Source organism: Medicago sativa, chromosome 6, assembly GCF_051527215.1.
Source record: "Medicago sativa cultivar Bolivia chromosome 6, Bolivia_mono, whole genome shotgun sequence".
Taxonomy (NCBI): domain Eukaryota; kingdom Viridiplantae; phylum Streptophyta; class Magnoliopsida; order Fabales; family Fabaceae; genus Medicago; species Medicago sativa.
Genome location: NC_140754.1, coordinates 80,613,159 through 80,637,703, shown reverse-complemented (window position 1 = coordinate 80,637,703; position 24,545 = coordinate 80,613,159). Strand labels below are relative to the sequence as shown.

The 24,545-nt window shown below is 32.5% G+C and overlaps 2 protein-coding genes and 1 pseudogene across 4 annotated transcripts; 1 reads left to right on the top strand and 2 right to left on the bottom strand.

Annotated features, from left to right (window-relative positions):
• Positions 1-5,313, top strand: LOC146917274 (uncharacterized). Of its 3 annotated transcripts, XM_085719069.1 has the most exons (9): positions 1-425; positions 539-602; positions 1,158-1,221; positions 2,033-2,149; positions 2,697-3,061; positions 3,144-3,294; positions 3,412-3,687; positions 3,775-3,882; positions 4,691-5,313. In XM_085719069.1, the coding sequence occupies exons 5-9, from the start codon at positions 2,697-2,699 to the stop codon at positions 5,066-5,068; spliced, it is 1,278 nt and encodes a 425-aa protein (XP_085575195.1). In that variant the 5' UTR covers positions 1-425; positions 539-602; positions 1,158-1,221; positions 2,033-2,149; the 3' UTR covers positions 5,069-5,313. The 3 variants fall into 3 exon arrangements, with proteins under 3 accessions (XP_085575195.1, XP_085575197.1, XP_085575196.1); XM_085719071.1 differs by lacking the exon at positions 1,158-1,221; XM_085719070.1 differs by lacking the exons at positions 1-425; positions 539-602; positions 1,158-1,221 and adding an exon at positions 1,243-1,261.
• A 9,863-nt stretch (positions 5,314-15,176) lies between these two features.
• Positions 15,177-15,980, bottom strand: LOC146917273 (uncharacterized). The gene has a single exon (XM_085721860.1). The coding sequence runs from the start codon at positions 15,978-15,980 to the stop codon at positions 15,177-15,179; it is 804 nt and encodes a 267-aa protein (XP_085577986.1).
• Positions 15,981-21,130: 5,150 nt separating this feature from the next.
• LOC146917272 (uncharacterized) lies at positions 21,131-21,882 on the bottom strand (annotated as a pseudogene).
• Positions 21,883-24,545: the final 2,663 nt, after the last annotated feature.

Here is a 24,545-nt window from a genome sequence, read left to right as displayed (position 1 = left end):
TTCTTTTCACGTTTTGGTTTCCCTCCTCTCATACTGAAATATTCCCCCTCTTTTTTTGGCTCACAAACCCCAAAATAATTATCCCACAAATTTTATACCCACAAACTCAAGATGAACTCAATACTCACAAACCCAAACACTCATCTTCAAAACTTCTCAGTCCCAAAAACTCAAGATGAATCCAAACCCTAAAATAAAATTAACCCAAAATTTTCCCCAAACGTTCATTCACTCTTCTCTCAGATGAACAAATTTTCCCAATCTACTCTCTCAAAACTGAATCACTATCTTAGAACAAATATCAAGCTCTTTCCAAATATCATATAACTGAATCGACTCAGAGAACAAATTTTCCCAATTGCAAGCTCTTTCCATTCTCAGTTCTGAATCGCAAGCTCTCTCCTTCTCAGTCCAAAATATCATCGGTCAGTTTCAGCGATTTCTTCTCTTTGTTAGGGTTTCAATTTGAAATTTCTCCCCATTCTCATCACTTCTGATTTTGAAGCTAATTTTTCTAATATATATGTTCAATTTGTAGATTCTTCTAAATTTGAAGCTGAATTTGTAGATCTTCACTAAATCTGACTCCCAAAATCATCACGGTAACCTCTCTCTCAATCTTAGAATTTATTTATTATTTTACTATTTTTTTAATATTTTTTTTTATAGTTTTTCTCTTCAGTGAAGTTAATGTTTGTGATAATTATTTTTCTGATGTTGTTTTAATTTATATATTCACTGTTATCTTTATCATGGCCATATTTGAAGTAAAGCTTGTTGAAATGAAGGGAAGGGGACCTTACATTTGGATTTTGGGTTCAAATTTTTCTGTTATATGATATGTTGTTGAAAACATTTAGAGTTATAGGGTTTGTAAATTTTAGATTATGTTATATAAATTCAGAACATTTGAGGTCAATAGGATATTCTTACAACCTTTCTTGGATGATGTTGTATGATTTTTTTACTTGTGATATTTGTTTTTATTGTTTTACATGGCTAACATTTGGAGTTATGTACTTTGCTTTTACTGTCTAAGTCATATGAAGACGATGCTCTTGAAATCTATCCTCACATCACATATTAGCATGACTGTCTTTTAGGTGCTGCTAACCGTTTTGTAGTGTTGATAGAAGTCTTGTGCTTTGTTTTTGCAGGTACTGGCTTTGTGTGCTGCTACTTCGGTTGGGGATTTTGTGCTTTTGTTTCCTCACAGTTTCTGTTAGTGTTTTCTGTCAGTTGCGTGGCCTTTTTTATTCAGGTTCTGTTTTTCTGTGGGTGTTGCGGTGCCGCCTATATACGGCACCTTGTATCGCAGTTTTGGTCTCCTTCGTTTATCTTGTGCAGGGAGCCTTAATAATATTTCTGTTTAAAAAAAAAAAAAGATGAATGATAACAAAGTTCTTAAAAAATGGACAATAGAAAAGGAGTATGTATGACTATGTGATATTTTCTGTGATATTTTGTGCAGGGAGCCTTAAAGAGTGATTAATCTTATGTGATATTTTCTATCAATTCAACAGTAAAAATGATATCTGATCTCCTCTGCCCTCTCGTAATTAAAAACCAACGTCGATGGTTTTTCTGTTCATTTCATTTGTTATTGGTATTAATATATCTAATTGTAACATAGGGAGAGTTAGTTTTCTTGGTGTTTTTGTGGGGGTAAGGGTGGGGCTGCTGCCTTCAGCCTGTGCGCATTGGCTAGGCCTGTTTTTTTCGCCTTCTGTTATTGGTATTTTGCTTCTTCTGTTAGCAGCAGTTGACAGTAGTTGTAGGAGTTGCTGTTTGCGTTTTTTCCCTGCAGTGTTTTCATGTTCAGGGCCTGTGTTATGGTTCAGTTTCGCATGATCTTTCTCTGCTTGAGAGGATTTTTGGCTGTTAATATGATTGCTGTTCAAAATAAAATATCTAATTGTAACATTATCTGTTTTAGAAAGCTATCAAAATGGTTAATTTTGACCCCTTTTCCGTATGTCTTCCGCTTTGATGCTATGAGGTACTAGACTAATGCATTAATTTTGTGATGAAGGCTATTGGAGGTGGAGCATACAAGTATACCAACCTTTTCAAAGAAATACTTGGTGTTAGTCTTGACAACGAAGATTAAAGGAATTTTCTTGTGGCAGGAGCAAATTTCTTTCTTAAGGTAAAGAGCATTAGTCATATTATTGTGTTTTTCTCTCTGACTTTGCTTCTTTTTTAGTCATATCATATTATTTTTACTTTTTCCCTTGTTTTAAAGGTAAAGAGCATTAGTTTGGCTAAACTTGACTACCTTATGTTTACAATTTGGTTCAAGCAATATGCTTAAAATTTTAATATGTAGGATATTTTCTATAGCTATAGCTGAATATTGCTGATTACTTTATTTTCCTTCTTCACCTTTCATGTTTGGTGCTACTAGCCAAGATCTAATTGAAAACTACCTTGGTCCTTTACTATTATCATAAAACAGCTGTCATTTCGTTTGAAAGTTGTGATCAAAGTTTGAAATTTAGATTTATTTATTATTTCTATTGTAAATGATGCATCAAGTAAATGTTGATTTCTGGATCAAAATACTCATACCGTCATGATAAGAAGCTTTTCTTACAAATAACAATTGAACTTTCTGACATCCGCGTTGTATGTTTTTTAGATGTGTCCAGATTTTGATGTGTTAATCAAATATGTTTTTTTATATGTATATATAGATGGCAGGAAATGATACTCTGGCGGGTGGAGGAAGAGGTACTGGTAGAGGTATCAGTAGAGGTAGGGGAGTTAGGGGTACCACACTTTCATCTGGGAGAGGTATGGCTGCCACTACTCCATCACACTCTATTGTTGGGCAAGCAACAAATCCTTCCACATCTCATACAACAACAAATACACAAGTTCCCCACTCTACTCCTAGCCCTCCCATTTCTCAATCAACAAGCTTGCCACAAATCCCATCATCTAATGCATCTGCTGCTGATCCACATGTATCATCAAATGATGTGGATTCATCTCCAAACAGTGGGAGTGAGGACCCTCTTGATGATCGTATTTGGATTCGTCCAGGACCAGAGAGCACGTATGCTTTTATTACTTTTTGTCCTTTAACTTTAAATATATCATACTCGTATCTTACAATTTCTTCAATATTGTTTTAATAGGTTTGACCCTCCTATTGCGCCTACACGTGTGATAACAAAAATTATGAAGCAAAAGTTTGATGGATGTTGGACAACGTATGGAGAACTAAAGGCTGAAGAAAAAAAAAACGGGAAACATAGTGTGATTGCAATGTGGTTTAGAGAGTTTAATGTATGAAAGTATTCATGAATATTTACGTATCTTACTAGTTATATTTATTTTTTTCATGTAGATTATTCTCAATATATTGCTTTATTCTGTTATTAACCTATATTTTTTATATTGTAGAGGAAGTTTAAGTGGCTACCTGAACTTAATGGAGAGATTAAGAAGTCATTTGACCATAAAGCCTCTCAGTTATACTCAAGTGCAATGTATAGGGTCAGAACAGGGGAAGATGATGGTGATTGGATTCCAGTTGAAATGCGTAAGAAATTGGATGAAAAATGGAGTGAGGATGAATGGAAAAGCAAGGCACAAACTAACAGCAAAAACAGAAAATCTTCTGATGCTCCACTCCACACTGGAGGGTCGATTCCAACATTTGAGATTTCTAAGAGAATAGTAAGTAATTGAATTTGAGTTTAATTGTATTTGTTAGGTTAAGCATTTTAATTTCAATTAAAATTGATTGATCCGTTTTGTTTTTAGAAAACATCTCCAGAAGTGACTCCAACATCTTGGGAAATATTTGAATACACACACAAATTGAAAGGTGATCCAAGCAAGTGGGTTTCCTCAAAATCAAAGGATATTGCTGTAAGTTATTACTTCATGACCTTATTGAACGATGAATATTTAGTCTATTTTGTTGGGATATTGCTGAAATAATTGTTCACTGATGCTAGTTGTTGGGAACTAGTTATACACTGATGCTATTTTTATGGAGGTTCTGCACTGATGCTAATTGTTAAGCAGATATGTAGCAGTCTGTAAGTGTATGTTTTAGAAGCAGATTGAGAAAAATAATTAATTGTCTTGACAAAAAGATATATCATAATGTTAGTTTGTTTGATGCTTCTGCGAAACTGATATAGGCAAGCAGTGAACACAGTATAAGTTTTTAGGATAGCATACCGGGTAAAAATCAGTAGTCTGGGCCGCTGTTAGCTGCTGTTTTCTTGCTGGTATAGCGGTCTGTGCTGGCTATTTGTGAGGCCTTCAGCTGAGTCCCTCCCCTTTTTTCCCTGCTGCCTTCGGTTCTGCCTCTTAGGGAGTTTTTGCTGAGCTAGTTTCTGTGCTGAAATGGCAGCTTCTGTTGTTACAGCACTTTGTTGTTTAGCTGGTGTGGTTCTTGGTGGCCGGTTCGGGTGTGAGGCAGGAGTATGCTGGTAGTTTATGGCTTGTATACGTCGGCCTCACAACATGTTTCTGTGGTTTTTCTTGGGGTTTTATTCTTTGTTTTGATGTCCCGTTTAAGACCAGGGGAGAATAGTTATCAAAATATTTCATATACTTACTTGGAATTATTCATGTATTCAATATTTTTTTAAAAAAAAAAGTTGTTTATGTTGACTGAATGAAGTATGAAATTATTACTTGTTAGTAAAATATTATTAATTTGCAGGATGAGTTTGAAAAAAGAATTATTGAGAGGGATTCACATGAGGAGGCACTAGGGGATGATGTTTCTAGACATGAAAGTGACAACATTATCTTCTTAGATGTTGTTGGAGGAGTAAATAAGAAGGGTCGTATATATGGTTTGGGCCCGATAGCAGGGAAATATAAGCCGTCTAGATCTTCCAGATCTGACGGCATCTTACAATCTGAATTTGAACAAATGAGGGCTGAAAACGCATCACTTAAAGAGAAATTGAAGGCTCATGAGGAGTTGATTCGTGCATCGCAGGAAGATTCACGTTTTCTTAGGGAGCAAATGACTAAATTGATGGAAATGGTTTCTCAAGGTCATCTACATCCACCTCCACCTCCATCTACTTGATATATAGATATATAATATGTATAATATATGGTTATTTTGATAGCTTGGTTGCAAAATTAGCTAATGTGCTACTTCTAGTACCATTAAAAATGTTTTAAGCATTTATTATGAACCTTATTTTGAGAGTTTCCTTATGACTCTTTATGTATTTTGAGAGTTGAACAATGGTTGTAAACTTATTGACATTTTCCTTGTGACTTTTATGGTGATGAATGTCTGTGATGGGTATGAAGACAATTTATCAAGTGTTTTTTATTGCATATTTATAATTTCCAACATGTTCTATATGGTTTAATATAGTAAATGCAGTTAAAATATTAATATAATTAATTAATGAAATCTGGTAGGAAATTGAACATAAATTTCTGTTTCAATTAGTGAGGGAATTCAGTTTCATCACAATTAGTGATGAAATATGCCTTCACAATCTGAGAGGGAAAACCAATCCGTCATTAATTAGTGACGGAAATAATGCTAAATAATGATGGAATAGTCCCTCACTATTAGAGAGGGAACAAGAATCCCTCACTAATTACTGACGGATTTGTCCAAATTTCAGCTCATTTCTGGTTCACATTTAGTGACGGATTTATATAATTAGTGAGGGATTGTATCCGTATCAATTAGGGACGGAAACCAAAATCCCTCACTGATATTTAGCAAGGCCAATATTCTTAAGGGATTACCGGTCGTCACTAAATCCGTCACTAAATTAGTTTGCGAGGGAATTCTGGTAGTTTAGTGAGGGATTTCTACCCTCTCTAAAATTGATTTTTCTAGTAGTGTATTCCCACATAAGTTTCTTTCTACAATGCACAATGTGGATGATGCAATTTGTACCATTAATTGAAGTGACTACACATACTATAGACAACTCAATTTAGTACACAGTTGCTTGATTTGATTGGTGCAAGAAAATTTATATTTTGTGTGTAGGTCATAGATCTCCATACATTTTAAATATGTTGTATTCCCACATATATTATAATTTTGTTTACACACACATCATCTCACACTTAATAAATTAATTTTGTTAGTTTGACTCATGAAGAATTGAAATTTTAAGATTCTATTTTGAAAGAAAAAAATTTGACAACATGATAGTGGATCGTCCTAGACAATTCAGAAGCTTGGTAGTAATCTTGACAACTTTCATTTAAAAAGTATTAAAATAAAATCCAACACCACTTAGAGTGACAAACATCTATGTTATAGTTAAATATATGAGCAATGATTTAAACATTTTATTTACCTACAGATAAATAGACATTTACCTATGGACAATGTATAATTGAAAAAAAATTGTTGAATTTAAGACTTTTACCTAAAAAAATTGACATTTAATGATATATTTTGTTCGTAGGTGCAAGTTTTTTTCCTTCCTTTTTGCAAACTTTGAGACCCCTATAAGTTTGAGTCCTTGTATCAAGGGTCTTGATGCACTTACACAAGGTCGGTCCTGACCTGATATCAAATCACTACTTTAATTAGGCTGCATATGTTTAGTCTAACTAGACTATCGACCCGTGCTAACGCACGGGTCATATAGAAGGTAATATTTGACGGTAATAGGTAAAAAAATAGTTTAGATGAATATCATGATTGTCATATAGTATTTCATAATATTAAGAATCGTAGACATTGGTACTGTACCATAACATAATTTTCCATGACATCGTCCTTGATACCGTAACGTAACATCATATGTTAAGTACAGGGACGAAGCTAGGTACTAATGAAAAGGGGCAGCCGCCACCCATGAAATATATAGGACCCCTATAGGACTCATGTGCATATTAACCGTTCGCCACCCATGCTTTCATATCCACTTGGTTCACTTATACTAAATTTTATTTTTTTAATTAAAGGTCCACTCATGTTCTCTTTTTTCTTACCATCCACTCATATTATTTTATAATAATAAATATAGCATATTGAATTGATCAGTCTAATAAGTTTAGTTCCTATTTCCAAGTAGAAGCCAACAACATTTGGGAAATTAGGGGGTGATAGAGACACCCTAAATCATACATTCAAGAACAATTATATTCTAAAGTTGCAATTTCTAAAAATTTCAAGTACCGCCACACCCCAAGATTTAGTAGTATATATATTTGTTATTGTTTATCTTGCAAACAAAGTAGGAGCAGGGAAACAAAATAGGAGGAAACTGTTATAGGATGGACTCCGTTTAGTAAAAATAAAGTAGCAACGATGAGTTGAAAATAGGAGTAACGATTATAGGATGAAACATTTAAAGTCCGGGTTAACTTTAATAAATAAGAGATAAGAGATCTCTCCGTTTGATAATAAGATTTTGATTAAATTGATTAAATTAATTAAATTAAATAGGTTTAATTAAATAGGTTTAATTAAACAGGGGTAATACAGTAAAAGTAAACGAAGAATTTAGGTTAAAATTAGGGCAACAGTTAGCGTCCAGGTTAACTTTAATAAATAAGAGATAAGAGATAAGAGATCTCTCCGTTTGAAAATAAGAATTTGATTAAATTAACTAAATTAAATAGGTTTAATTAAACAGCGGTAATACAGTAAAAATAAGCATAAAACTTAGGTTAAAATTAGAGCAACAGTCAGCGTCCGGGTTAACTTTAATAAATAAGAGATAAGAAGATAATAATAATAATAATAATAATAATAATAATAATAATAATAATAATAATAATAATAATAATAATAATAATAATAATAATAATAATAAGAGAAAGAGTAGGAAGCAGATAAGGTTAAACCAGAAAATAAGCATTAGGGCTAAAACAGTAAATCTATTAGGTGCAGCTTGTTAACTTGCACCTACTTGTACTTTACTAAAACACCCTTTTGTCTCTATTAAACTTTATTTTAATTAAAAGGACATTTTTGTAAATAGCATAAATAATATTTGTTTATAATAGAAAAACATGGGTGTTTTGGTAAATAACTAGTAGGTGCAGCTTGTTAACTTGCACCTTAGTATTTTTAGATGGGTGCAAGTTAACAGCCCCCCATATATATATATATATATATATATATATATATATATATATATATATATATATATATATATAAGTGGGGTACAACTCACTTTTATGATTTACTCTTTCTTAAAAAAAAAAAATAATTTACTCTTAAACTCAATATAGTTATCTAAGGGATTCCTATCATGTCCAAAACACTATTCTTTTAAGAATATATGCACTCTATTGCAACCAACTATATATATTCATACCCTAAATCTAAGGGATTCCTATCATGTCCAAAACACTATTCTTTTAAGAATATATGCACTCTATTGCAACCAACTATATATATTCGTACCCTAACTTAGTCCCGATCCGATCACTAATCATTCTCAAGAGATAAAAAAAAAAAAATTAAATTTCATAATGCAAACACAAATGTATAAAACACTATTTGCAATTTTGGTCATTCATGGACAAAAATTCATGTGCATAACTTTAAAACCCTAGATTTATCTCATATTCCTTGCATTATAGGAATTTCTGATTCATGTATACTAGAAATTTTTGTGCTTTATATTTGTTCCATTCTTGTATACTAGAAAACTATGATTCCTTCCAACAGTAAAGTTCAATAACACTTGTTGACTAAAATAATAATTGTGATGAACAATATATTTTGGCTGCTCCACTCCACTCTAGCAATATGATCCATGCATGTGTGGCATGACTGCTACTGCCACAGTGTCAGCAGGGCGATGGATGCTATGCTTTGATGATTCATTTGCCAAAAGATCTTTGTTACTCCTCTGTCTCAGGATTTTCATGTCTTATTAAATTGTTAGCCTACATCACATGCCACTTAACAATCATGCTGTCTCCACCTAGTTGGATAAGAATTTCAATTTTATAGTCAAGTGTGTGTGTGTAATATTGATCAAATTAGCACTTCCATAAAAAATTATAAAGTTGGATGATTTGTTCTTAGAATTTGTAAAATAGTATTTTGGTCTTTAAAATTAAAGATAGTAAGTCAATTTAGTTATATTTGAAAATTTAGCATCACAATCTTAAAGGTTCTATGTTTTCTTGATGTAGCATATGATTATTCAAGACGATATAGATTTTTTATTGATTTTAATACATGTTTCTACATAAATCATTTAAGGAAAATGATAACGATCAATGCCCTAAGACACTCTTTAAGGACTTTAGACAGTAAATTTTTATGAAAATTTATGCATTTAATACATCAAAAATGGAAGTATTAAACTTTTTCAATGAATAGTTTCTTAATTATAAATCCTTGAAAAGGGTTTTGATGACACTTTTTGAACAAGGGTTCTGATGACACTTGTTAAGAAGACTCATAATATAACGGTGAAATTAAAACTACCAACGTTCTCTAATTTAAGGAATTAGAAAATTTCTGTGTATTTTTTTTATATAAATGAATTTGTTGATGAACAAAATAAATTAATTTACTAAATATGTTACTATTGCCACTTGTATGAAGACCTCTTTTTTTATTTTTATTTTTATTTTTAAGGATATATGAAGACCTTTGCTGTCTTGTAATGCACACACAAGACAAGCATGTTTGGGCTTCTCTTTTGCACTTCTTCATAATATCACATGCATATAATTAAGAGAGATAAATCATTGGTTTTTTTTTTCTTTACCATTATTTTCAAGTGAAAATTATTTGATGTAAGCTTTTGTCTAACATGCAGAAACAAAATATTCTTACATCATGCACAAATATCCTTTTCATTATTAGTTCAATAAGTCATATCATATCTTATTTAATGTAAAATTTATTGATCTAATATTGAAAACTAACTTGTGCATAATACAAAACTTGTCTCAATAGTAACAAAATGGATATAGCTGTTTGACATTTAAGAATTAGTCTTAAAGTAAAGCATAATTGGTAATAAATGAACTTGAGTACCAATAATTAAAGTAACAAAATGGATATAGCTGTTTGACATTTAAGACATAAAGATATATAACAAACCTGAAATATTTTTCTTTGACAATAAATTTGTAATATTGCTGTTCACCAAAAAAAATACAATTAATTATTACCGACTTCTTAAATAAAATTAATTATTACCGACTCTTCTTACAAACATGCAATGTGAGTCAAATATATACCTCTCTTTCCTCAAAAAAAATATATACCTTAGGCACATAATACAGACCCTTTCATTTTGATTAAATTTTCTCTATGTATAAAGGTTATTGTTAAACCCTAATCACTTATTTAATATGTTTGAATTTCTTATCGCTAAGAACAATCATGTGTGATAGTATGAATTTTGTTTATGTTTTCTGATAATTAATGAAGAGTTGTCTTCTAAGTAACTATATACACTATTTAATGAATGAATGTAAAATACAAAGTTTTGTTTATAATAATGAACCGAGGATGTATGATTTTAGAGATTATTATTTGTAGTTGAGCTTAGAAAATTAAATTCAATATTTAGAAGTTCTTGAATTTTATGCACTAGTTTGCATCATTTTTTTTTAATTTTTTTATGGCGTCATTGAAATATACACATGTTCACCAAATATTTTTCTATTAGATTTATAAGAAAAATAATGATTGAAGGGTATCGTTATTCTTTGACCAGTTCTTCCACAATTCTACCTACCCCTTCTGACAAATAACAAGAACCAATGGTTTATAAACATTTATCCGGTTTTCTTTAACAAATAGTCTCTTCGATCTGTTGAACAATACCAATAACTATAACTGGAAGATAAACTGCAAACTAGGTAAACATAATAAAGTTATAGAAAGATAATTGCGAAGAATCATTTAAAGACTAAAGTGTACATGGAGGTTTAATATGAATTATAACATGAGACCATTTTAAAGTCTATACTTGCATTTTAGTAAAATTATTAAATTTTGGTTTGAAAATTATTTTTCATACATTTAATAAATTAGTGTAATAGATTTTATTTAATACAATTTTTTTAATCGATGATAAAATCATTTGATTTAATCTTGTTTGAAATAATATTAATTTTAGAAAAGCCAAAATCTTAACACCCTCGAATTAAGGCTCATTTCTACACCGGACCAAGTGAGTAGAATCTCTTTCTCACCTTGGACCCTCTTCGCATCATAACGTCCCAACAACGGTCATTTACCACATTTATGGGCCACTTTCATAACGGCTTTCTCACCATAACCACATAACGGTCTCCTAAACCCTATATAAAGAGCTCTTGACAAGCCCATAAGATATGTGTATCTCTCTATGTTCCAACCCCGCTCCTACTCATATACTAATATTTTATTTTATTTGTGAATTTTTTTAGGCTAGGGCATGTCCTTGTGGCTTATTACATGGTGGAGATGACATCTTATCTATGTTGGTACCCCACAATTACCATATTTTATTTGTAGCACCCCACTAGTTATTACTCCGTATTAAATAAATATAGATCAAGAGGCTTGGAAGTCAATACCCATGGATACAAATCAAAGGATTGATATTATGTGTATTTTTAAAAACCTTAACACAAGAGTAGGGTTAGAAACACTCTCTTCCTAACACTCTCTCTGATATTCACTCATTTATTTGATGAATCTAGTAGATCACAAACTATGGAATAAGTCTCAAACAAAATGGTGGAACCCACATGGATTTCCTCCAATTAAATAATGAGTTGAAAAGAATGTTAGAACTTCTCTACCAATAAAACTCATAAAAAATCCGATGAAGGAAAAAAGAGTGCAAAGCAAAATAATAAACGAGAAAATATGGTTGGTCATTCTTGTTGTGGGCAAGTCATCAGAGATGAAAGTTGAAAGTTGAAATGAAGTCCCAACACACCACACCAGTGATATGAAAACCATGGTGAACCAATTTGTCCTCGAAACTAGAAGGACTCGGAAAAACCACCTACATAATTCGCATTATGATCTCTGAAATTTCCTCCACAAGCTGAAAACCCAGAGCAGCCTCTAAATGCTTCATCAATGTTACATTTCACTCATGGTAAAGGGCGTCCGACCTAACTTAGTTTTTAACAATTTTCTAAATATTTACTATATAATCGAACCGAGAAGTTACAATATCACTAGTATTACAAGTTAATGAAATTATATCTCAAGGCAAGTTTGGTGGAAGAAAGCATTCAAAAAAACACAAAAAAATGCAAGAAACACACTGAAAACAAGTGTGACGTGCCCCATGTGTGCTGCCACGCGACCCTTGGGTGTGCAAAACAATGCAGAAAGCAATATTTTTTTACACATGCGCGAGGGGCGTGCGCTTTCGCGGAGAAAAATAAATAGCATTTAGCAATTTTTCACTACTAGGTTTGAGCTAAAAAGCCAGCTCGACTTTTTAGCTCAAACCCACTTGGAAATCAACATATAAACATCATTCCTCTCATTCATAACGAAGTGGTTCAAGATAAAGGCAAGCGCTGGGAGCATCAAGGGAGGAGTCTTTCCTTAACCTCTGTCTTTAGAGTATGTTTTATTTCTTTTGTAATTTGTCTTTGGTTACCATGAGTAACTAAACCCTAATTGGGTAGGGTTCTAAGATGAACCTCTTTTTGTTTTTTAAACCAATTTAATTCAAGTCTTTTATTCAATTGTGTTTTGAGATTTATCTAACTTTTTATATGCAGAAGTCTTAATGTCTTTAGGAATCCTATGGAGTGTGACATACCTAGTGAACTTTAATTGAACATAAAAATAGGGAGCACCGATAGTGATCCTAAGCTGACACCTTTGGTCACTCCTTTCCGAACATTGCATAAACTTTATTCTTTCCTCTTTGTAAGGTAGACGACATAGGGCTAGCCGTTTGTAGAACTACTAAGGTAAGAAAGGGTATGTGATGCACTTCTAAGATTCATAGACGAAGTTGGAGTCTTTAGATGAAATTTAGGAATACCAATTCTTTTATGTTTCAATTACCTCTGAGAGATTAAGGCACCTCTCTAACAACCTTACGTAGGCATATAGACCATGTAGGATTGACAACCCTATACCTGCATAACACGTTTAACCTTATAACCTTACTGTAATCAGCAAGTGCAACTTGATAGCTAGAGGGACGCAACAATCTCACAAACTCTTCACTAAAATAAAACCCTTATCTCATAACTTATAATTAGTTGTCTTTAATCCAACAAGGAAGTAGAGAGGATCGATTTGAAGAATCTTAACCACCGTCAAGTTCTGCAATCAAAAGCAGTTTACTTTTCTGCAATCAAACTTAACTTCTTTGCGCAATCAAATCAAACTTGCAAACTTCCCCCCAATTTACTCGCTTTTATTTAATTTATTTGGTTTTTATTTTCTGTTATAATAAGTATAGCTAGTTTTCTAGTTAAAACGATAATCCATGTGAAGACGGTTTTACTTACTATTTTATTATTTGAAAACAGTTTGATGCGCTTGCCAAATTTAGTGATCAGTAAATACTTCTTTAAAATAAAAAATGAGAGTGGACAAGTTTAAGGATGAAATCGATAACACACGAAAGAAAAAAGGAGAGAATCTATAAGCTCGTCCCTATATCGATGGTGGAGTAGATAACAATCTCAATATTTCATTCTTTGAATAGGAATATGATGGAATCATTTATTATATAGTTAATAAGTTGTTAATAATTACAAGAGAGACAATATGTTTTAAGTCCTTACATTTTGCGCAATGTAATCTCGTCACTTGTAATTGTTTCATGAAATATGGTGCAATTGTTTTTGGAGTTTTCTGTTGAGGTCAAAAACAATTTTCACCAAAAACGTTACTACTTGGCATCAACTGAAAAATTCTACAAACTTATTCCATCTAAAATTTAAATTTCGGGAGATGTCTTTTCTAGGCAAAAAGTCACTATAATTTCTATATATTAAAGTTGAAACATGATGGATTCTATGAGCTTGTTAATTTAAAATGCCTTTTGGTATTAATTTGAATACTCCCTACAACAATTTAAACACTTCTAATTTAAATGCAACTTCTTCGAGCACTAATCTATTTGACTTGTACTTATATCCATCGGAGAAAAAAAATAAGATATAGCTGAAAGTAAATTTGAGTTTTCCCTCTCTAATCAAGATGACATAGATAATAATAAGATTGATAATCTCGGTGAAGATGAGCATATTGAGAACATAAACCCTTCGATCACTATTATAAACAAAAATCAACATTTTAAATTCATTCACTATATGATGTATATGACCTGAGGGTGTACGTGTCATGTTATTTGTTTTGCATTAATAAATATATATCCTTGTGCCAAGATGGCATATAACCACGTTTTGTATTTATTTTATCCTTATGTCATGTTATCTACATGTGCAGTTGTAAAGAATCGTAGAATCATAGGGATGAAGATCATAGATGTAAGCAAGATAGCAAGCATAAGAGTACTCATGTGGGAGATACTCAAAGAAACTCATTATAGAATGAATAGATTGATAAAAGATGATGAATGAGTACAATAGTGTTCCTATATATAGAGATTGGTTTGAGTAACTAACTCTAACTAACTTCTAACCAAGCTACTAACTCTAGTTTAGTTATCAACTAACTATAGTTGATTACTAACTCTAGTCTAACTACCTTAACTAACCCCACATAACTTCCAACTATTTTAACAACCTTCCTCAAACTCAAAATGGTAAAATTCACCAATTTGAGTTTGGAATACAATGAAAGTACAATTTGGAATTTATATACTATAAAGACTAAGGGAAACAGGGGTGTAAGCTAGTAAAATCAAAAAACTAATATGAAATGAAAAAGAAACCCAATAATGTGATGAAAGTCCATGCCATGGGAATCTGTTTGGAGATTGGAATGGCACAAACAACTGCTTTGAAAATTCAGAAACGTGCTTATACCATCTAAAACAACTTAATGCAAACGCGCTTCTTCAACCAAAACAGCTTGCAGCAAACGCACTTTTCCATGCTACACTTATGCAGAGATTTGATTCAGTTTAACAGAAACTTAACACCTCTAAAAAACTGAACCAAAATGAGTTTTTCCAAAATACACTTTTCCAGAAAACGATTGTGCAACTGATTATTCGAACGTGACAAAAGAACGCATATGAACCAAAACAACTTTTCCCAAACACACTTTTGAAACCCAATCACGAATCTGCAACTCTTTCTTCGTATGATTCGGATTGAAACAACCTCCCTATATGCCTCCCTCGATCCCAAGGTATCCACCATAAACGTGAATGAGTGTGGTGAAGAACTTTGACAACAACGCACACCGAAATCAAGGAAAACGCACCGCCGGGATCGAATACAAAATCTGAACAGCTTAAGCATGTTGCAGAAAAATCAGAAGTGCTTCCTGACGAACGCAATTGCGAATCAGAAAGCTTCTCACCTTTCTTGCGGTTGTGATCATGCGAAAATCGATCGACTTTGTCATCGTGTCGACGCTTGAGCATAGAAGAGAATGCTTGAACACTTTGATTCTTTGATTTCTTGCAAACTTTGGAAATCACAAACTGAGTTTCATCATCCTTCGATTGCTTGTCTTCTTCCGAGGAGGTGATTGCAGAATCACCATTGTTGCTGCAAGAATCACCAAGAAAACAAGATATTTCCCCAACCTTGATGGAGAATCCATCAAAAACTGGTACGATGGAAGTGCTAGAAACCGGAATGATTGGATTTTTGAAGCTGCCAAACAAAATTGAATTTTGCGAAGTTGAAGATTCCAGATTTTGAGAAGAAACGCTTAGAACTTCATCATCATCGGATCCATCTTCTTCGCAGATTTCAGAATCGGAAGCGGAAGCACAATCTTCATCTACATCCCTCGGGTATTGCTCTGATACCATGTAAAGAATCGTAGAATCATAGGGATGAAGATCATAGATGTAAGCAAGATAGCAAGCATAATAGTATTCATGTGGGAGATACTCAAAGAAACTCATTATAGAATGAATAGATTGATAAAAGATGATGAATGAGTACAATAGTGTTCCTATATATAGAGATTGGTTTGAGTAACTAACTCTAACTAACTTCTAACCAAGCTACTAACTCTAGTTTAGTTATCAACTAACTATAGTTAATTACTAACTCTAGTCTAACTACCTTAACTAACCCCACATAACTTCCAACTATTTTAACAGCAGTATTTTCTTTTAATTTATTTCTAGTACAAAATCATATAGACCAACAAACAAAAGAAACTACCAGTTATTTCTTTGTTTTCTGTTAGGTACTCTCATTCAAAATCCATGATACTAGTCATTTTCTTTTAGAGGGATGTGTTATATATCTTTTGTCATACTATAACGATGCAAACCTAACACCACGATCATGTTACTTCGACAATATTCATATATTTACATTTATTTATTTTTCATTTAGATGTATGTATGATATTTTATATTTCATGAAACAATAAACAATATTGTCCATGAGACACAACCATCTCAAAAAAATGTTCTTTTTTGTAACAACAATCAACGGAAAATTATGTCTAAGGTTTTGATCAATTCAAGCTCTCATGGAAAAATTAATATTAGGGTTGTTACACGATCGACTTTTTCATATAAAGGATCTATAAATGTTATTTATTGTATTTGATTGCAAACGAAGCAAACCGGTGATGTTTCTCATAAGAAAACAAATAAATATTGTGGCAGAAAAAGAATTGAGGCAGATATTGAGAAAGTTCATGATTTATCTCTACCTAAACATAGTACTATGTGACCTATAGTAAGTTCCTTAGGCACTAACCGGGAGAAAAAAAATGGACATATATAAAAGAAGGTATTTTGCAACGACAGTCAGATGTTTTAAATAGCATATGACAAATGATATATGAAAACTCAACTTAGATTTTTCTTGTTTATGCTCGAGGAAAGTGAAGTTCAATATGATCTAAAGTTTAAGTCAATGTATAATGTTGTACACATCGATGAAAAATGAGTTTAAATGACCAAAAAATTTCAAAACTGTTACCTTCTTCTAGATGAGGATGACTTTATGCAAATACAAATTTCTTTAGTTGCAGTGGCTATACCTAGATTTGATGATCAATGTAATTAGACATGGTCATGAAATATTAGAGTGTGTATTCCTCTAGTTGGTAAATAACTTGCAAAAATATGAAGTGTTAATATACCAAGAGGAACACTCGAAACGATGTAGCATTAATTACTTTTTTTTTTCAACTATACCGTCTAATTAATATCATGTGAACCAACCCAAACAATTATTTTCAACTTTACATTTATGATAACAAGAATCAACCAATATAATTATTGAGGTTAATTTGGTAAGACTAGTATTCTCATTCACTCATTTATTTACAATAACATCACATTAATTTGTGTGAATTCATGATAATTTTTGTGGAACGGATGAAGTGATAACTAATAAGGGAGTTAAGATCATCTTCATTTACTTTAAGTAAATGGATAATGTCATTTGTTGAGAGATAGATACAAAAAAGTATGTAGTGGATCCTACATTAAGTGGGTCCCACTACTATTAATTATTTTTAAATTTATTTATGTCTTTTTTTTTTTGAGAGAATTTATTTATGTTTTTATCTCTCCAAATGAAAGAAATGAAGAGATTAATAAATGGAGAGGATTTTGACTCCCAATAAAGAGTACTAGCAAAATACTTTCTAATACACGCTTTATATATATATTGGTTAAAATTTCAACGAGTCCCACTCAAATTACGTGTGTCTCACATAAATTTAGCGGGGATCCACATGAATTTCAAATCAAAATAAAATATGTTAAGAGGTTTTATTTGTGTGTGTATGAATCAAGTATCCTCTATATACAAATGTAAAGTCTAATTGTTCAAGATATTTAACATTCTTGTATTCTTAAGACTAGATCTTAATCTGTAGCCTCTTTAACCCGTAACCTCTTTAATGCATTAGAGATACATGGCAACGAATTCCAAGAAATGGGCAAAAATAGAAAAAAAAACCTAATCAAACGTGTTGCATTGAATTCTCCATAGAAGAGTAAGGACCACTTTTATGAAGCACAATAGTAAAACTTTTATATTTTCTTGTCTATTTAAATACACTAGATTTTCCTTTAAAAATTAGATTTAATTTGTATTTGAATCTAAGAAAACGGAGAGAAAAATGCTGACATAAGTTTTCACAATTAATTGTAAGTAGTACTATCACTTTAAGGCATAACATTAAAGAGACTAACATAAAAGGATATGTGGAAAAATTTCTGCTCAATTGATTATACTCAAAACTAACTATATACTCAGAATTTTCTATGATACTGCTTAAAAAATCAATAGGGTGCTGCAATAAGTGATGAATTTATGAGATGATTAAATAATTTATACTCTGAACTTATTACTGTATATTGCCAAGAAAGGCAACCTCTTGAAACCAAAAACTTCTTTCTTTTTTTTTTTTTTCGTTTTTCATAGACAAAAGAAACCCCCTTTAAAAGTCTCCTATATAGGTGTACAACAACAACAACATCCAATTAAAATTTTACTTCACTAAAATCGGGTTAGCTATATAGATCAAATTATGCCATAATGTTCTATCATAATCCATATCTTGATTCAACTTAATCTCTAAATATTCTCTAATAGTTTCTGTTATAGTTTTTCTAAGTATTTCTCTACCTCTTTTGATCTGACTTGTAGATGTTATACTATTCTTACTACAACATCTAGGAGTCTTCTCTCTACATGTCCAAATCACCTAAGCCTATTTTTTGTTGAAGCTACATTCTTCATACTATGTCTTACTTATACTTAGGTGAAAGTCATATGCTTCTAAGGCTTGTCTCCAAATCTCTAACCTCCAATAAATTTCTTCCTCGATGCTCCAAACATGACTACATCATCTGCCAAAAAACATACATTTCGTTTTTAACTCTTGAATGTATTTCGTAAGTACTTCCAAAACTAAAGTAAAAAGATAAGGGCTTAGGGCTGACCTTTGACGTAATCCTATTGTTATGGGAAAATTGCTGGTAACCCCATCCTCCGACCTCACACTAGTTGAAACTCCCTCATACATATCATCGATAGCTCTAATATAAGCAACATAATCCCTTTATTCTCTAGCACTTTTCACAAAATCTCTCTAGTCAATCTATCATATGCCTTTTCTAAATCAATGAAAACTATGTGCAAATGTTTTTTATTCACATCGCTCTAACACACATCGAAGTAAGTAGATCACATCCATCGAAGTAAGTAGATCACATCCATATATATTAGGAATTCTCTTATCCCATTTGGAAGGATATCATTTCATAATTATCTATGACTGTTTAGGTCTCTAGCATGACAGACTACTTGATCAAATGTGGAGGAAAGTAGGATAAATGGCTGATACTACTGGAAGGATTCCTCTTTGGATAATAGGTATTGTAACAGGTATCGTCGTGATCGGTTTAGTTGGTATTTTCTTTTATAGTTCATATTCCGGATTGGGATCATCCCTGTAATAATAGGATGAATTAAGTTTTCGAAATGAAAGCATAAGAACTCAACGAGGATCCACTCTTTCTTTGATGAATTCGAGGGGGTCCCGTTGAGTTCTTCCTAATCAGAATCTTTTTGTAAGGGATTCAATAGATAACTTTTTGGTATGTTTCAAAAAACTCAATTTTTTTAGAATGTTTTGGTTTGGATTATATAATCGGGACACAGTTTGGATGAGTTTAGATTATATAATCTGAAATATGCTTATATATAAGTAACAATCAACATCTCTTTCATTTCAGCAGTTTTGAACTTTGATTTTAAAAACAACAAAAAAAAAGATAAAACATGTCCAAAAAAAATTATAAAAATACCACCAAAAATTCTAAAAATCAAATAAAACTAATGCAAATTTTTTTGGATTTTTCTGAGAATATGAAAAAATTAATAAATGAAAAATGGATTTAAACGATAGAATTTTGGATTTTGAGGGGCGGAGTCCCGTAAGAAGCAATCCGATTAAATAGCCTGAATATTGTTTTTATGATTGGGAACAGCTAACAATGACCTAAAACAGAATTATAAGAGTTAGGAAGATTAATATGGTCCTTAAAATGACTATCCATGTTACAAGCATGTTCAGAATTTGTGCTGATACAGTTCGAATTATATAATCCGAACTGTTTTTCCCTTGAATAAGGGTGTTTATGGGGTGTTCGGATTCTATAATCTGAATTTGAGTTTTCGGATTCTAAAATCCGAATTGGTGAAAAAACTCAGTTTTTCACCCCAAAACAAAGGAAAAACTCAGTTCGTATTCTAAAATCCGAAAATCACATGAGCATTTTTTAAAAATTTATAGGACGCGTGAGAACCTCATAGAGTGAGAAAAGTAATAGTGTATTATTTTTTCACCTCATGTTCTTGAATCCGGTGATAGTATTTATAGTTTCGATCCCCCTCTTTGATATGTCTAATTTGTTATAGTCTAGTAAGATCTCATATCCTTCATTAAATAAGTTGTGTAATTCGATCCGATATAAGTGTACTCCACTTTTTAATTTATTTTCAATATATATATTTGGTTTAGATATGCTCTTAGTCTTGCTTTGTTTTTGTATTCGTGTTGCAATCCTAATGTACTATTAGTTGTGGTTGGTTTCATTAGCGATTTTTTATTTTATTTGGATAAGCTAGCAAAAATTTATTATAAATTTAGTACAAAGGGAACCCAATCCGTTGCATCAAAGAAAAATTGCATTTAACAAAGTAATTGGACTTAAGTGTTTGATAAACTCCATCAAAAAATGAATCATTTGAAACAATTCGAGCTCGAGTTTTAGATGGAACAGTTTTTCATCAGCCTATACTTACACTACGGTTGAACTCCAAATTACTAAAACTCTCTTCTCCTAAAAATTGGAGGACTGACACCCAAAAATAAAAATAAATCACACTTTATTTAAGAGACCCACCCTAAAAATAATTTTTTTACTTCGAAGAGGCTAAAATGAAATATATTACCACATCAAAAGGTCCTTCTTAGCATAAGACATGCCAGGAAGAACAGAGTTTATACAATAGATACAACGGTTACCCAACCGAGAAAAGCGACAAAAAAAAAATAGACAAGAAACAATTATCCAATGCCCAAAATAGTGAAAGGTGAAAGCCACCAGCCATGATAGTTGAGGTGAAGAGAAGGAAACTTCGCCTTCAACCACATAAAAGACAATAACTTAATTTTGTCCACCACCTGTAAAATTGAGCATTGTTCACCAGTGAAGATCCTATTGTTTCTTTCTTTCCAAATCTCCCATGATGTTGCAAACCAGACAACCTGTAAAATGGATTGACGCGTCTTTGCAAGACCACCAAGAGCGGTAAACTGAATAAAATGATCCCCCACATCAAAGGGAATAACATACGAAAAATTCAGCCACCTATAAATATAGTGCCAAATCGTACCACAAATATTACAATGTAAAAATAGATGATCAGAAGTCTCCTCAGAACCACATCCAGCAGCACACAATCGGGCATCAATAGTAATCACCCCACGACGAATGAGATTATTCTTCGTTGGTAACCTGTCACGAAACAAACGCCAAGCAAACAAAACAACCTTAAGTGGGACGTCTTTATTCCAAAGAGAGGAAGCAGACACCACACTATCAGTCGGAGGTTGAAAAGTAAGCAACTTGTAAGCGCTATGGACGGAATAAACATGAGATGTTTCCAAATTACAAAGCCACCTGTCTTCTTTGTCAACCTGCAAAGTCACCCTGTGAAGTAATAATATAAGTTCCCCCACCAACTCCTCTTCCCACGCGAACAACCCCCTCCTCCAACTCCACGTCTGACCACCTTCCCCCACCCTAACTGACACATCTCCGCCACTGACACCTCCATATACACCGACAGATCATATAATCTAGGAAATCTAACACTAAACAACACCTCACCAACCCAAACATCCGTTCAAAACAACGTATTAACCCCATTCCCAACAACCTGGTCGACACTGTCCGTAAACCACTCCTCCCTACACAACACCTCTAACTCCCGCCACCAGTTAGATGCATGGCGCCCCCCACCCCTCAACCTCCCATCTGTCATACCATACCTGACTGACAACACCTTAAACCACAAACTATCCCGCTCTACTAACAACCGCCAACACCACATCCCTAGTAACGCCACATTAAACTCCTTAATTCTCCTTACCCCCAAACCTCCAACCTCCTTACTCCTAAAAATAAAAATATTAATATCTTAATAAACAAGACAAATGATCAACACACCACTCATAGAATAGACCCCGACCAACCTTTGTCACCCTTTATCTTAGTCATAAACCTTTTTCAAGACTATATATACCTTAGGAGTTGGAGTATCCCACTTCTTCTAATATGGTTTAGGGTGTTTTTTTAGTTTTTGTTAAAGAGTTTATGCAAATAAATAAGATTTTACATATTATTTATAAGTTTGTTAAGGTACTTTAAGAAAAATACAATTTATGAAGATGTATTAATTTTTTTATTAATGAGAACTTATAAATTAATACATAAGCTTATTTATTTATATAAGCTATTTTTTATAAGCTCAAAAATAAGTCAATTCAAGCTGACATTTAGTTATTGCAAAGAGTTATAAATACTGAAATATGCTTAAAGGATTTAATGCAAATCAGATTATAAATAAACTTTTTTAAGTACGTTTTCGTATTTTGTCATCATCACGTTTCAAAATTTTGTAAGAGATGAAGAATATTTATATATTGAGACCTCGAACTTTTTATTGAAAGATTGAGACCTCAAACTTGAAACACAAACCGCTACACACAGGTTGCAGATTGTTTTCATTTAAAAATATTGTATAATCAATTCTTTCCAAAAACATAAAAGAAAAAAAATTGTTTGATCAATTAAATCTAATGAGTTAAAAAAATCAACTAAACCCAGCTTCATCACATCACATGATATACATTGCTCATTATTTTTTTACACATCAAAATAACACAATAGTAAGATATACAAAGGAAGAAACTCTTACTTGATCGCAAGAATTTATGCACAAATTTGGATGTGGTGAACACAATGTGTGTACTCTCCTCTCAACAGTATTTTTTCCATGTGCATGAGTTAAGGATCGAACTCTGACCATTTATTTAAGAAGCTCAAATCTTTTACCACTTAAATCAATCTATTGTTGGTTTTTGGATAGATAGACAGACATTTATGCTTAGTTAAAAATATATATTTTTCCGTCTCTTCTTGTTTTTCTTATAATATATCAATCGTAAATTTGTCAAATCCCACAGTCAACATGCATCACTAGTAAGCTTTGTATTCCTGCAAATAACAGTCTAATGTCCAAATTACTCCTTAGCTCATTTTTGTGACATTATTCTTTTATGACCACCTTATGTCACCAAATATTTTTGAATCTAACTTGGTCCTACGGATAAATTAAGATCAAAAAGTCTATAATTTTGTTGAAGCTAAACAATGGACACACATAATTTTGAAAGAAAAAAGAAAAGAAAATAAAAGAATGAAGAATGAAGTATCCTTTAACACATGAGTTTTCTTTAACGGATTTTTTTTATTAATAATCAAGTCCTGCACAAAGAAGAAAGAATAGAGATTAACAAGACAAAAACAACATAGCAAAAAATATTGTACATAGACGAAACACCGAAAAGAAAACGCACACCTCATACATCAAAAACACCAATAAAGACGCCAACCGAGAGATGCCATAAAAAACCAATAAAAACTAATGATCGAAACGTAAGTCAACACAAAAATCAAAGTTGAACTCCCACACAACAGTAGACACCAAACTTGAGCCAAAACCCCAAACTTCGTTGTGAATGGCCACAAAAACAAATTCCAAGCATCTATCGTCCGCTACTCATACAAAAACCCCTCCAAAAAACCATTAAACCACCAAAACCCCTCCAAAAGCTCCTCATCAATATCACCATAACCAAAACTTCACCTCCACACAAAAACACACCAAAAACATCCCAACTCCCAACACTAACAATCACCACCTTGTGTTACCAACACCAACAACCACCCACAACGCCGTTAACACAAAACAACACCAACAACCACCTCCTTGTGATGCCAACAGCCCCATCGATAATGGTTACAAAATGCAATCAAGGGTGTTATAGCCCCATGCATGACACTCACTCAGCTCCCTAAAACTGAAACAACCGCAACCAGGCAATAAACAAAAAACATGGACAGAACAACCACCGAAAACGCCGCAACAATCACACTCAACCCCGATGCTTCACAAAACAGAAAACACCATTATCCGTCGGAGGACATACGGAAACAACCACCCCACAGAGAATGGAGACAGGAAGAAGGAAACATAAACCCAAACCAGGAGCATGAATCAAATTTCTGTTATATGTGACTATCCATTACTTGAATAGAAAGATGTTGATAAACAATTTTTGAATTAGACTTGTGACTTGAATCATAACTGGATCTCGCAAACTATTCAATCTACAAAATGTTAAAAGCATTTGC

What these genes read in the sequence shown, in the direction of transcription:
- LOC146917274 (XM_085719071.1), top strand. Translation starts at nt 2,697, where the DNA reads ATGGCAGGAAATGATACTCTGGCGGGTGGAGGAAGAGGTACTGGTAGA. An exon ending in TGTGGTTTAGAGAGTTTAAT is followed by an intron (nt 3,295 to 3,411) that starts GTATGAAAGTAT and finishes TTTATATTGTAG; the next exon opens with AGGAAGTTTAAGTGGCTACC. An exon ending in CAAAATCAAAGGATATTGCT is followed by an intron (nt 3,883 to 4,690) that starts GTAAGTTATTAC and finishes ATTAATTTGCAG; the next exon opens with GATGAGTTTGAAAAAAGAAT.
- LOC146917273 (XM_085721860.1), bottom strand. Translation starts at nt 15,980, where the DNA reads ATGAGTTTCTTTGAGTATCTCCCACATGAATACTATTATGCTTGCTAT.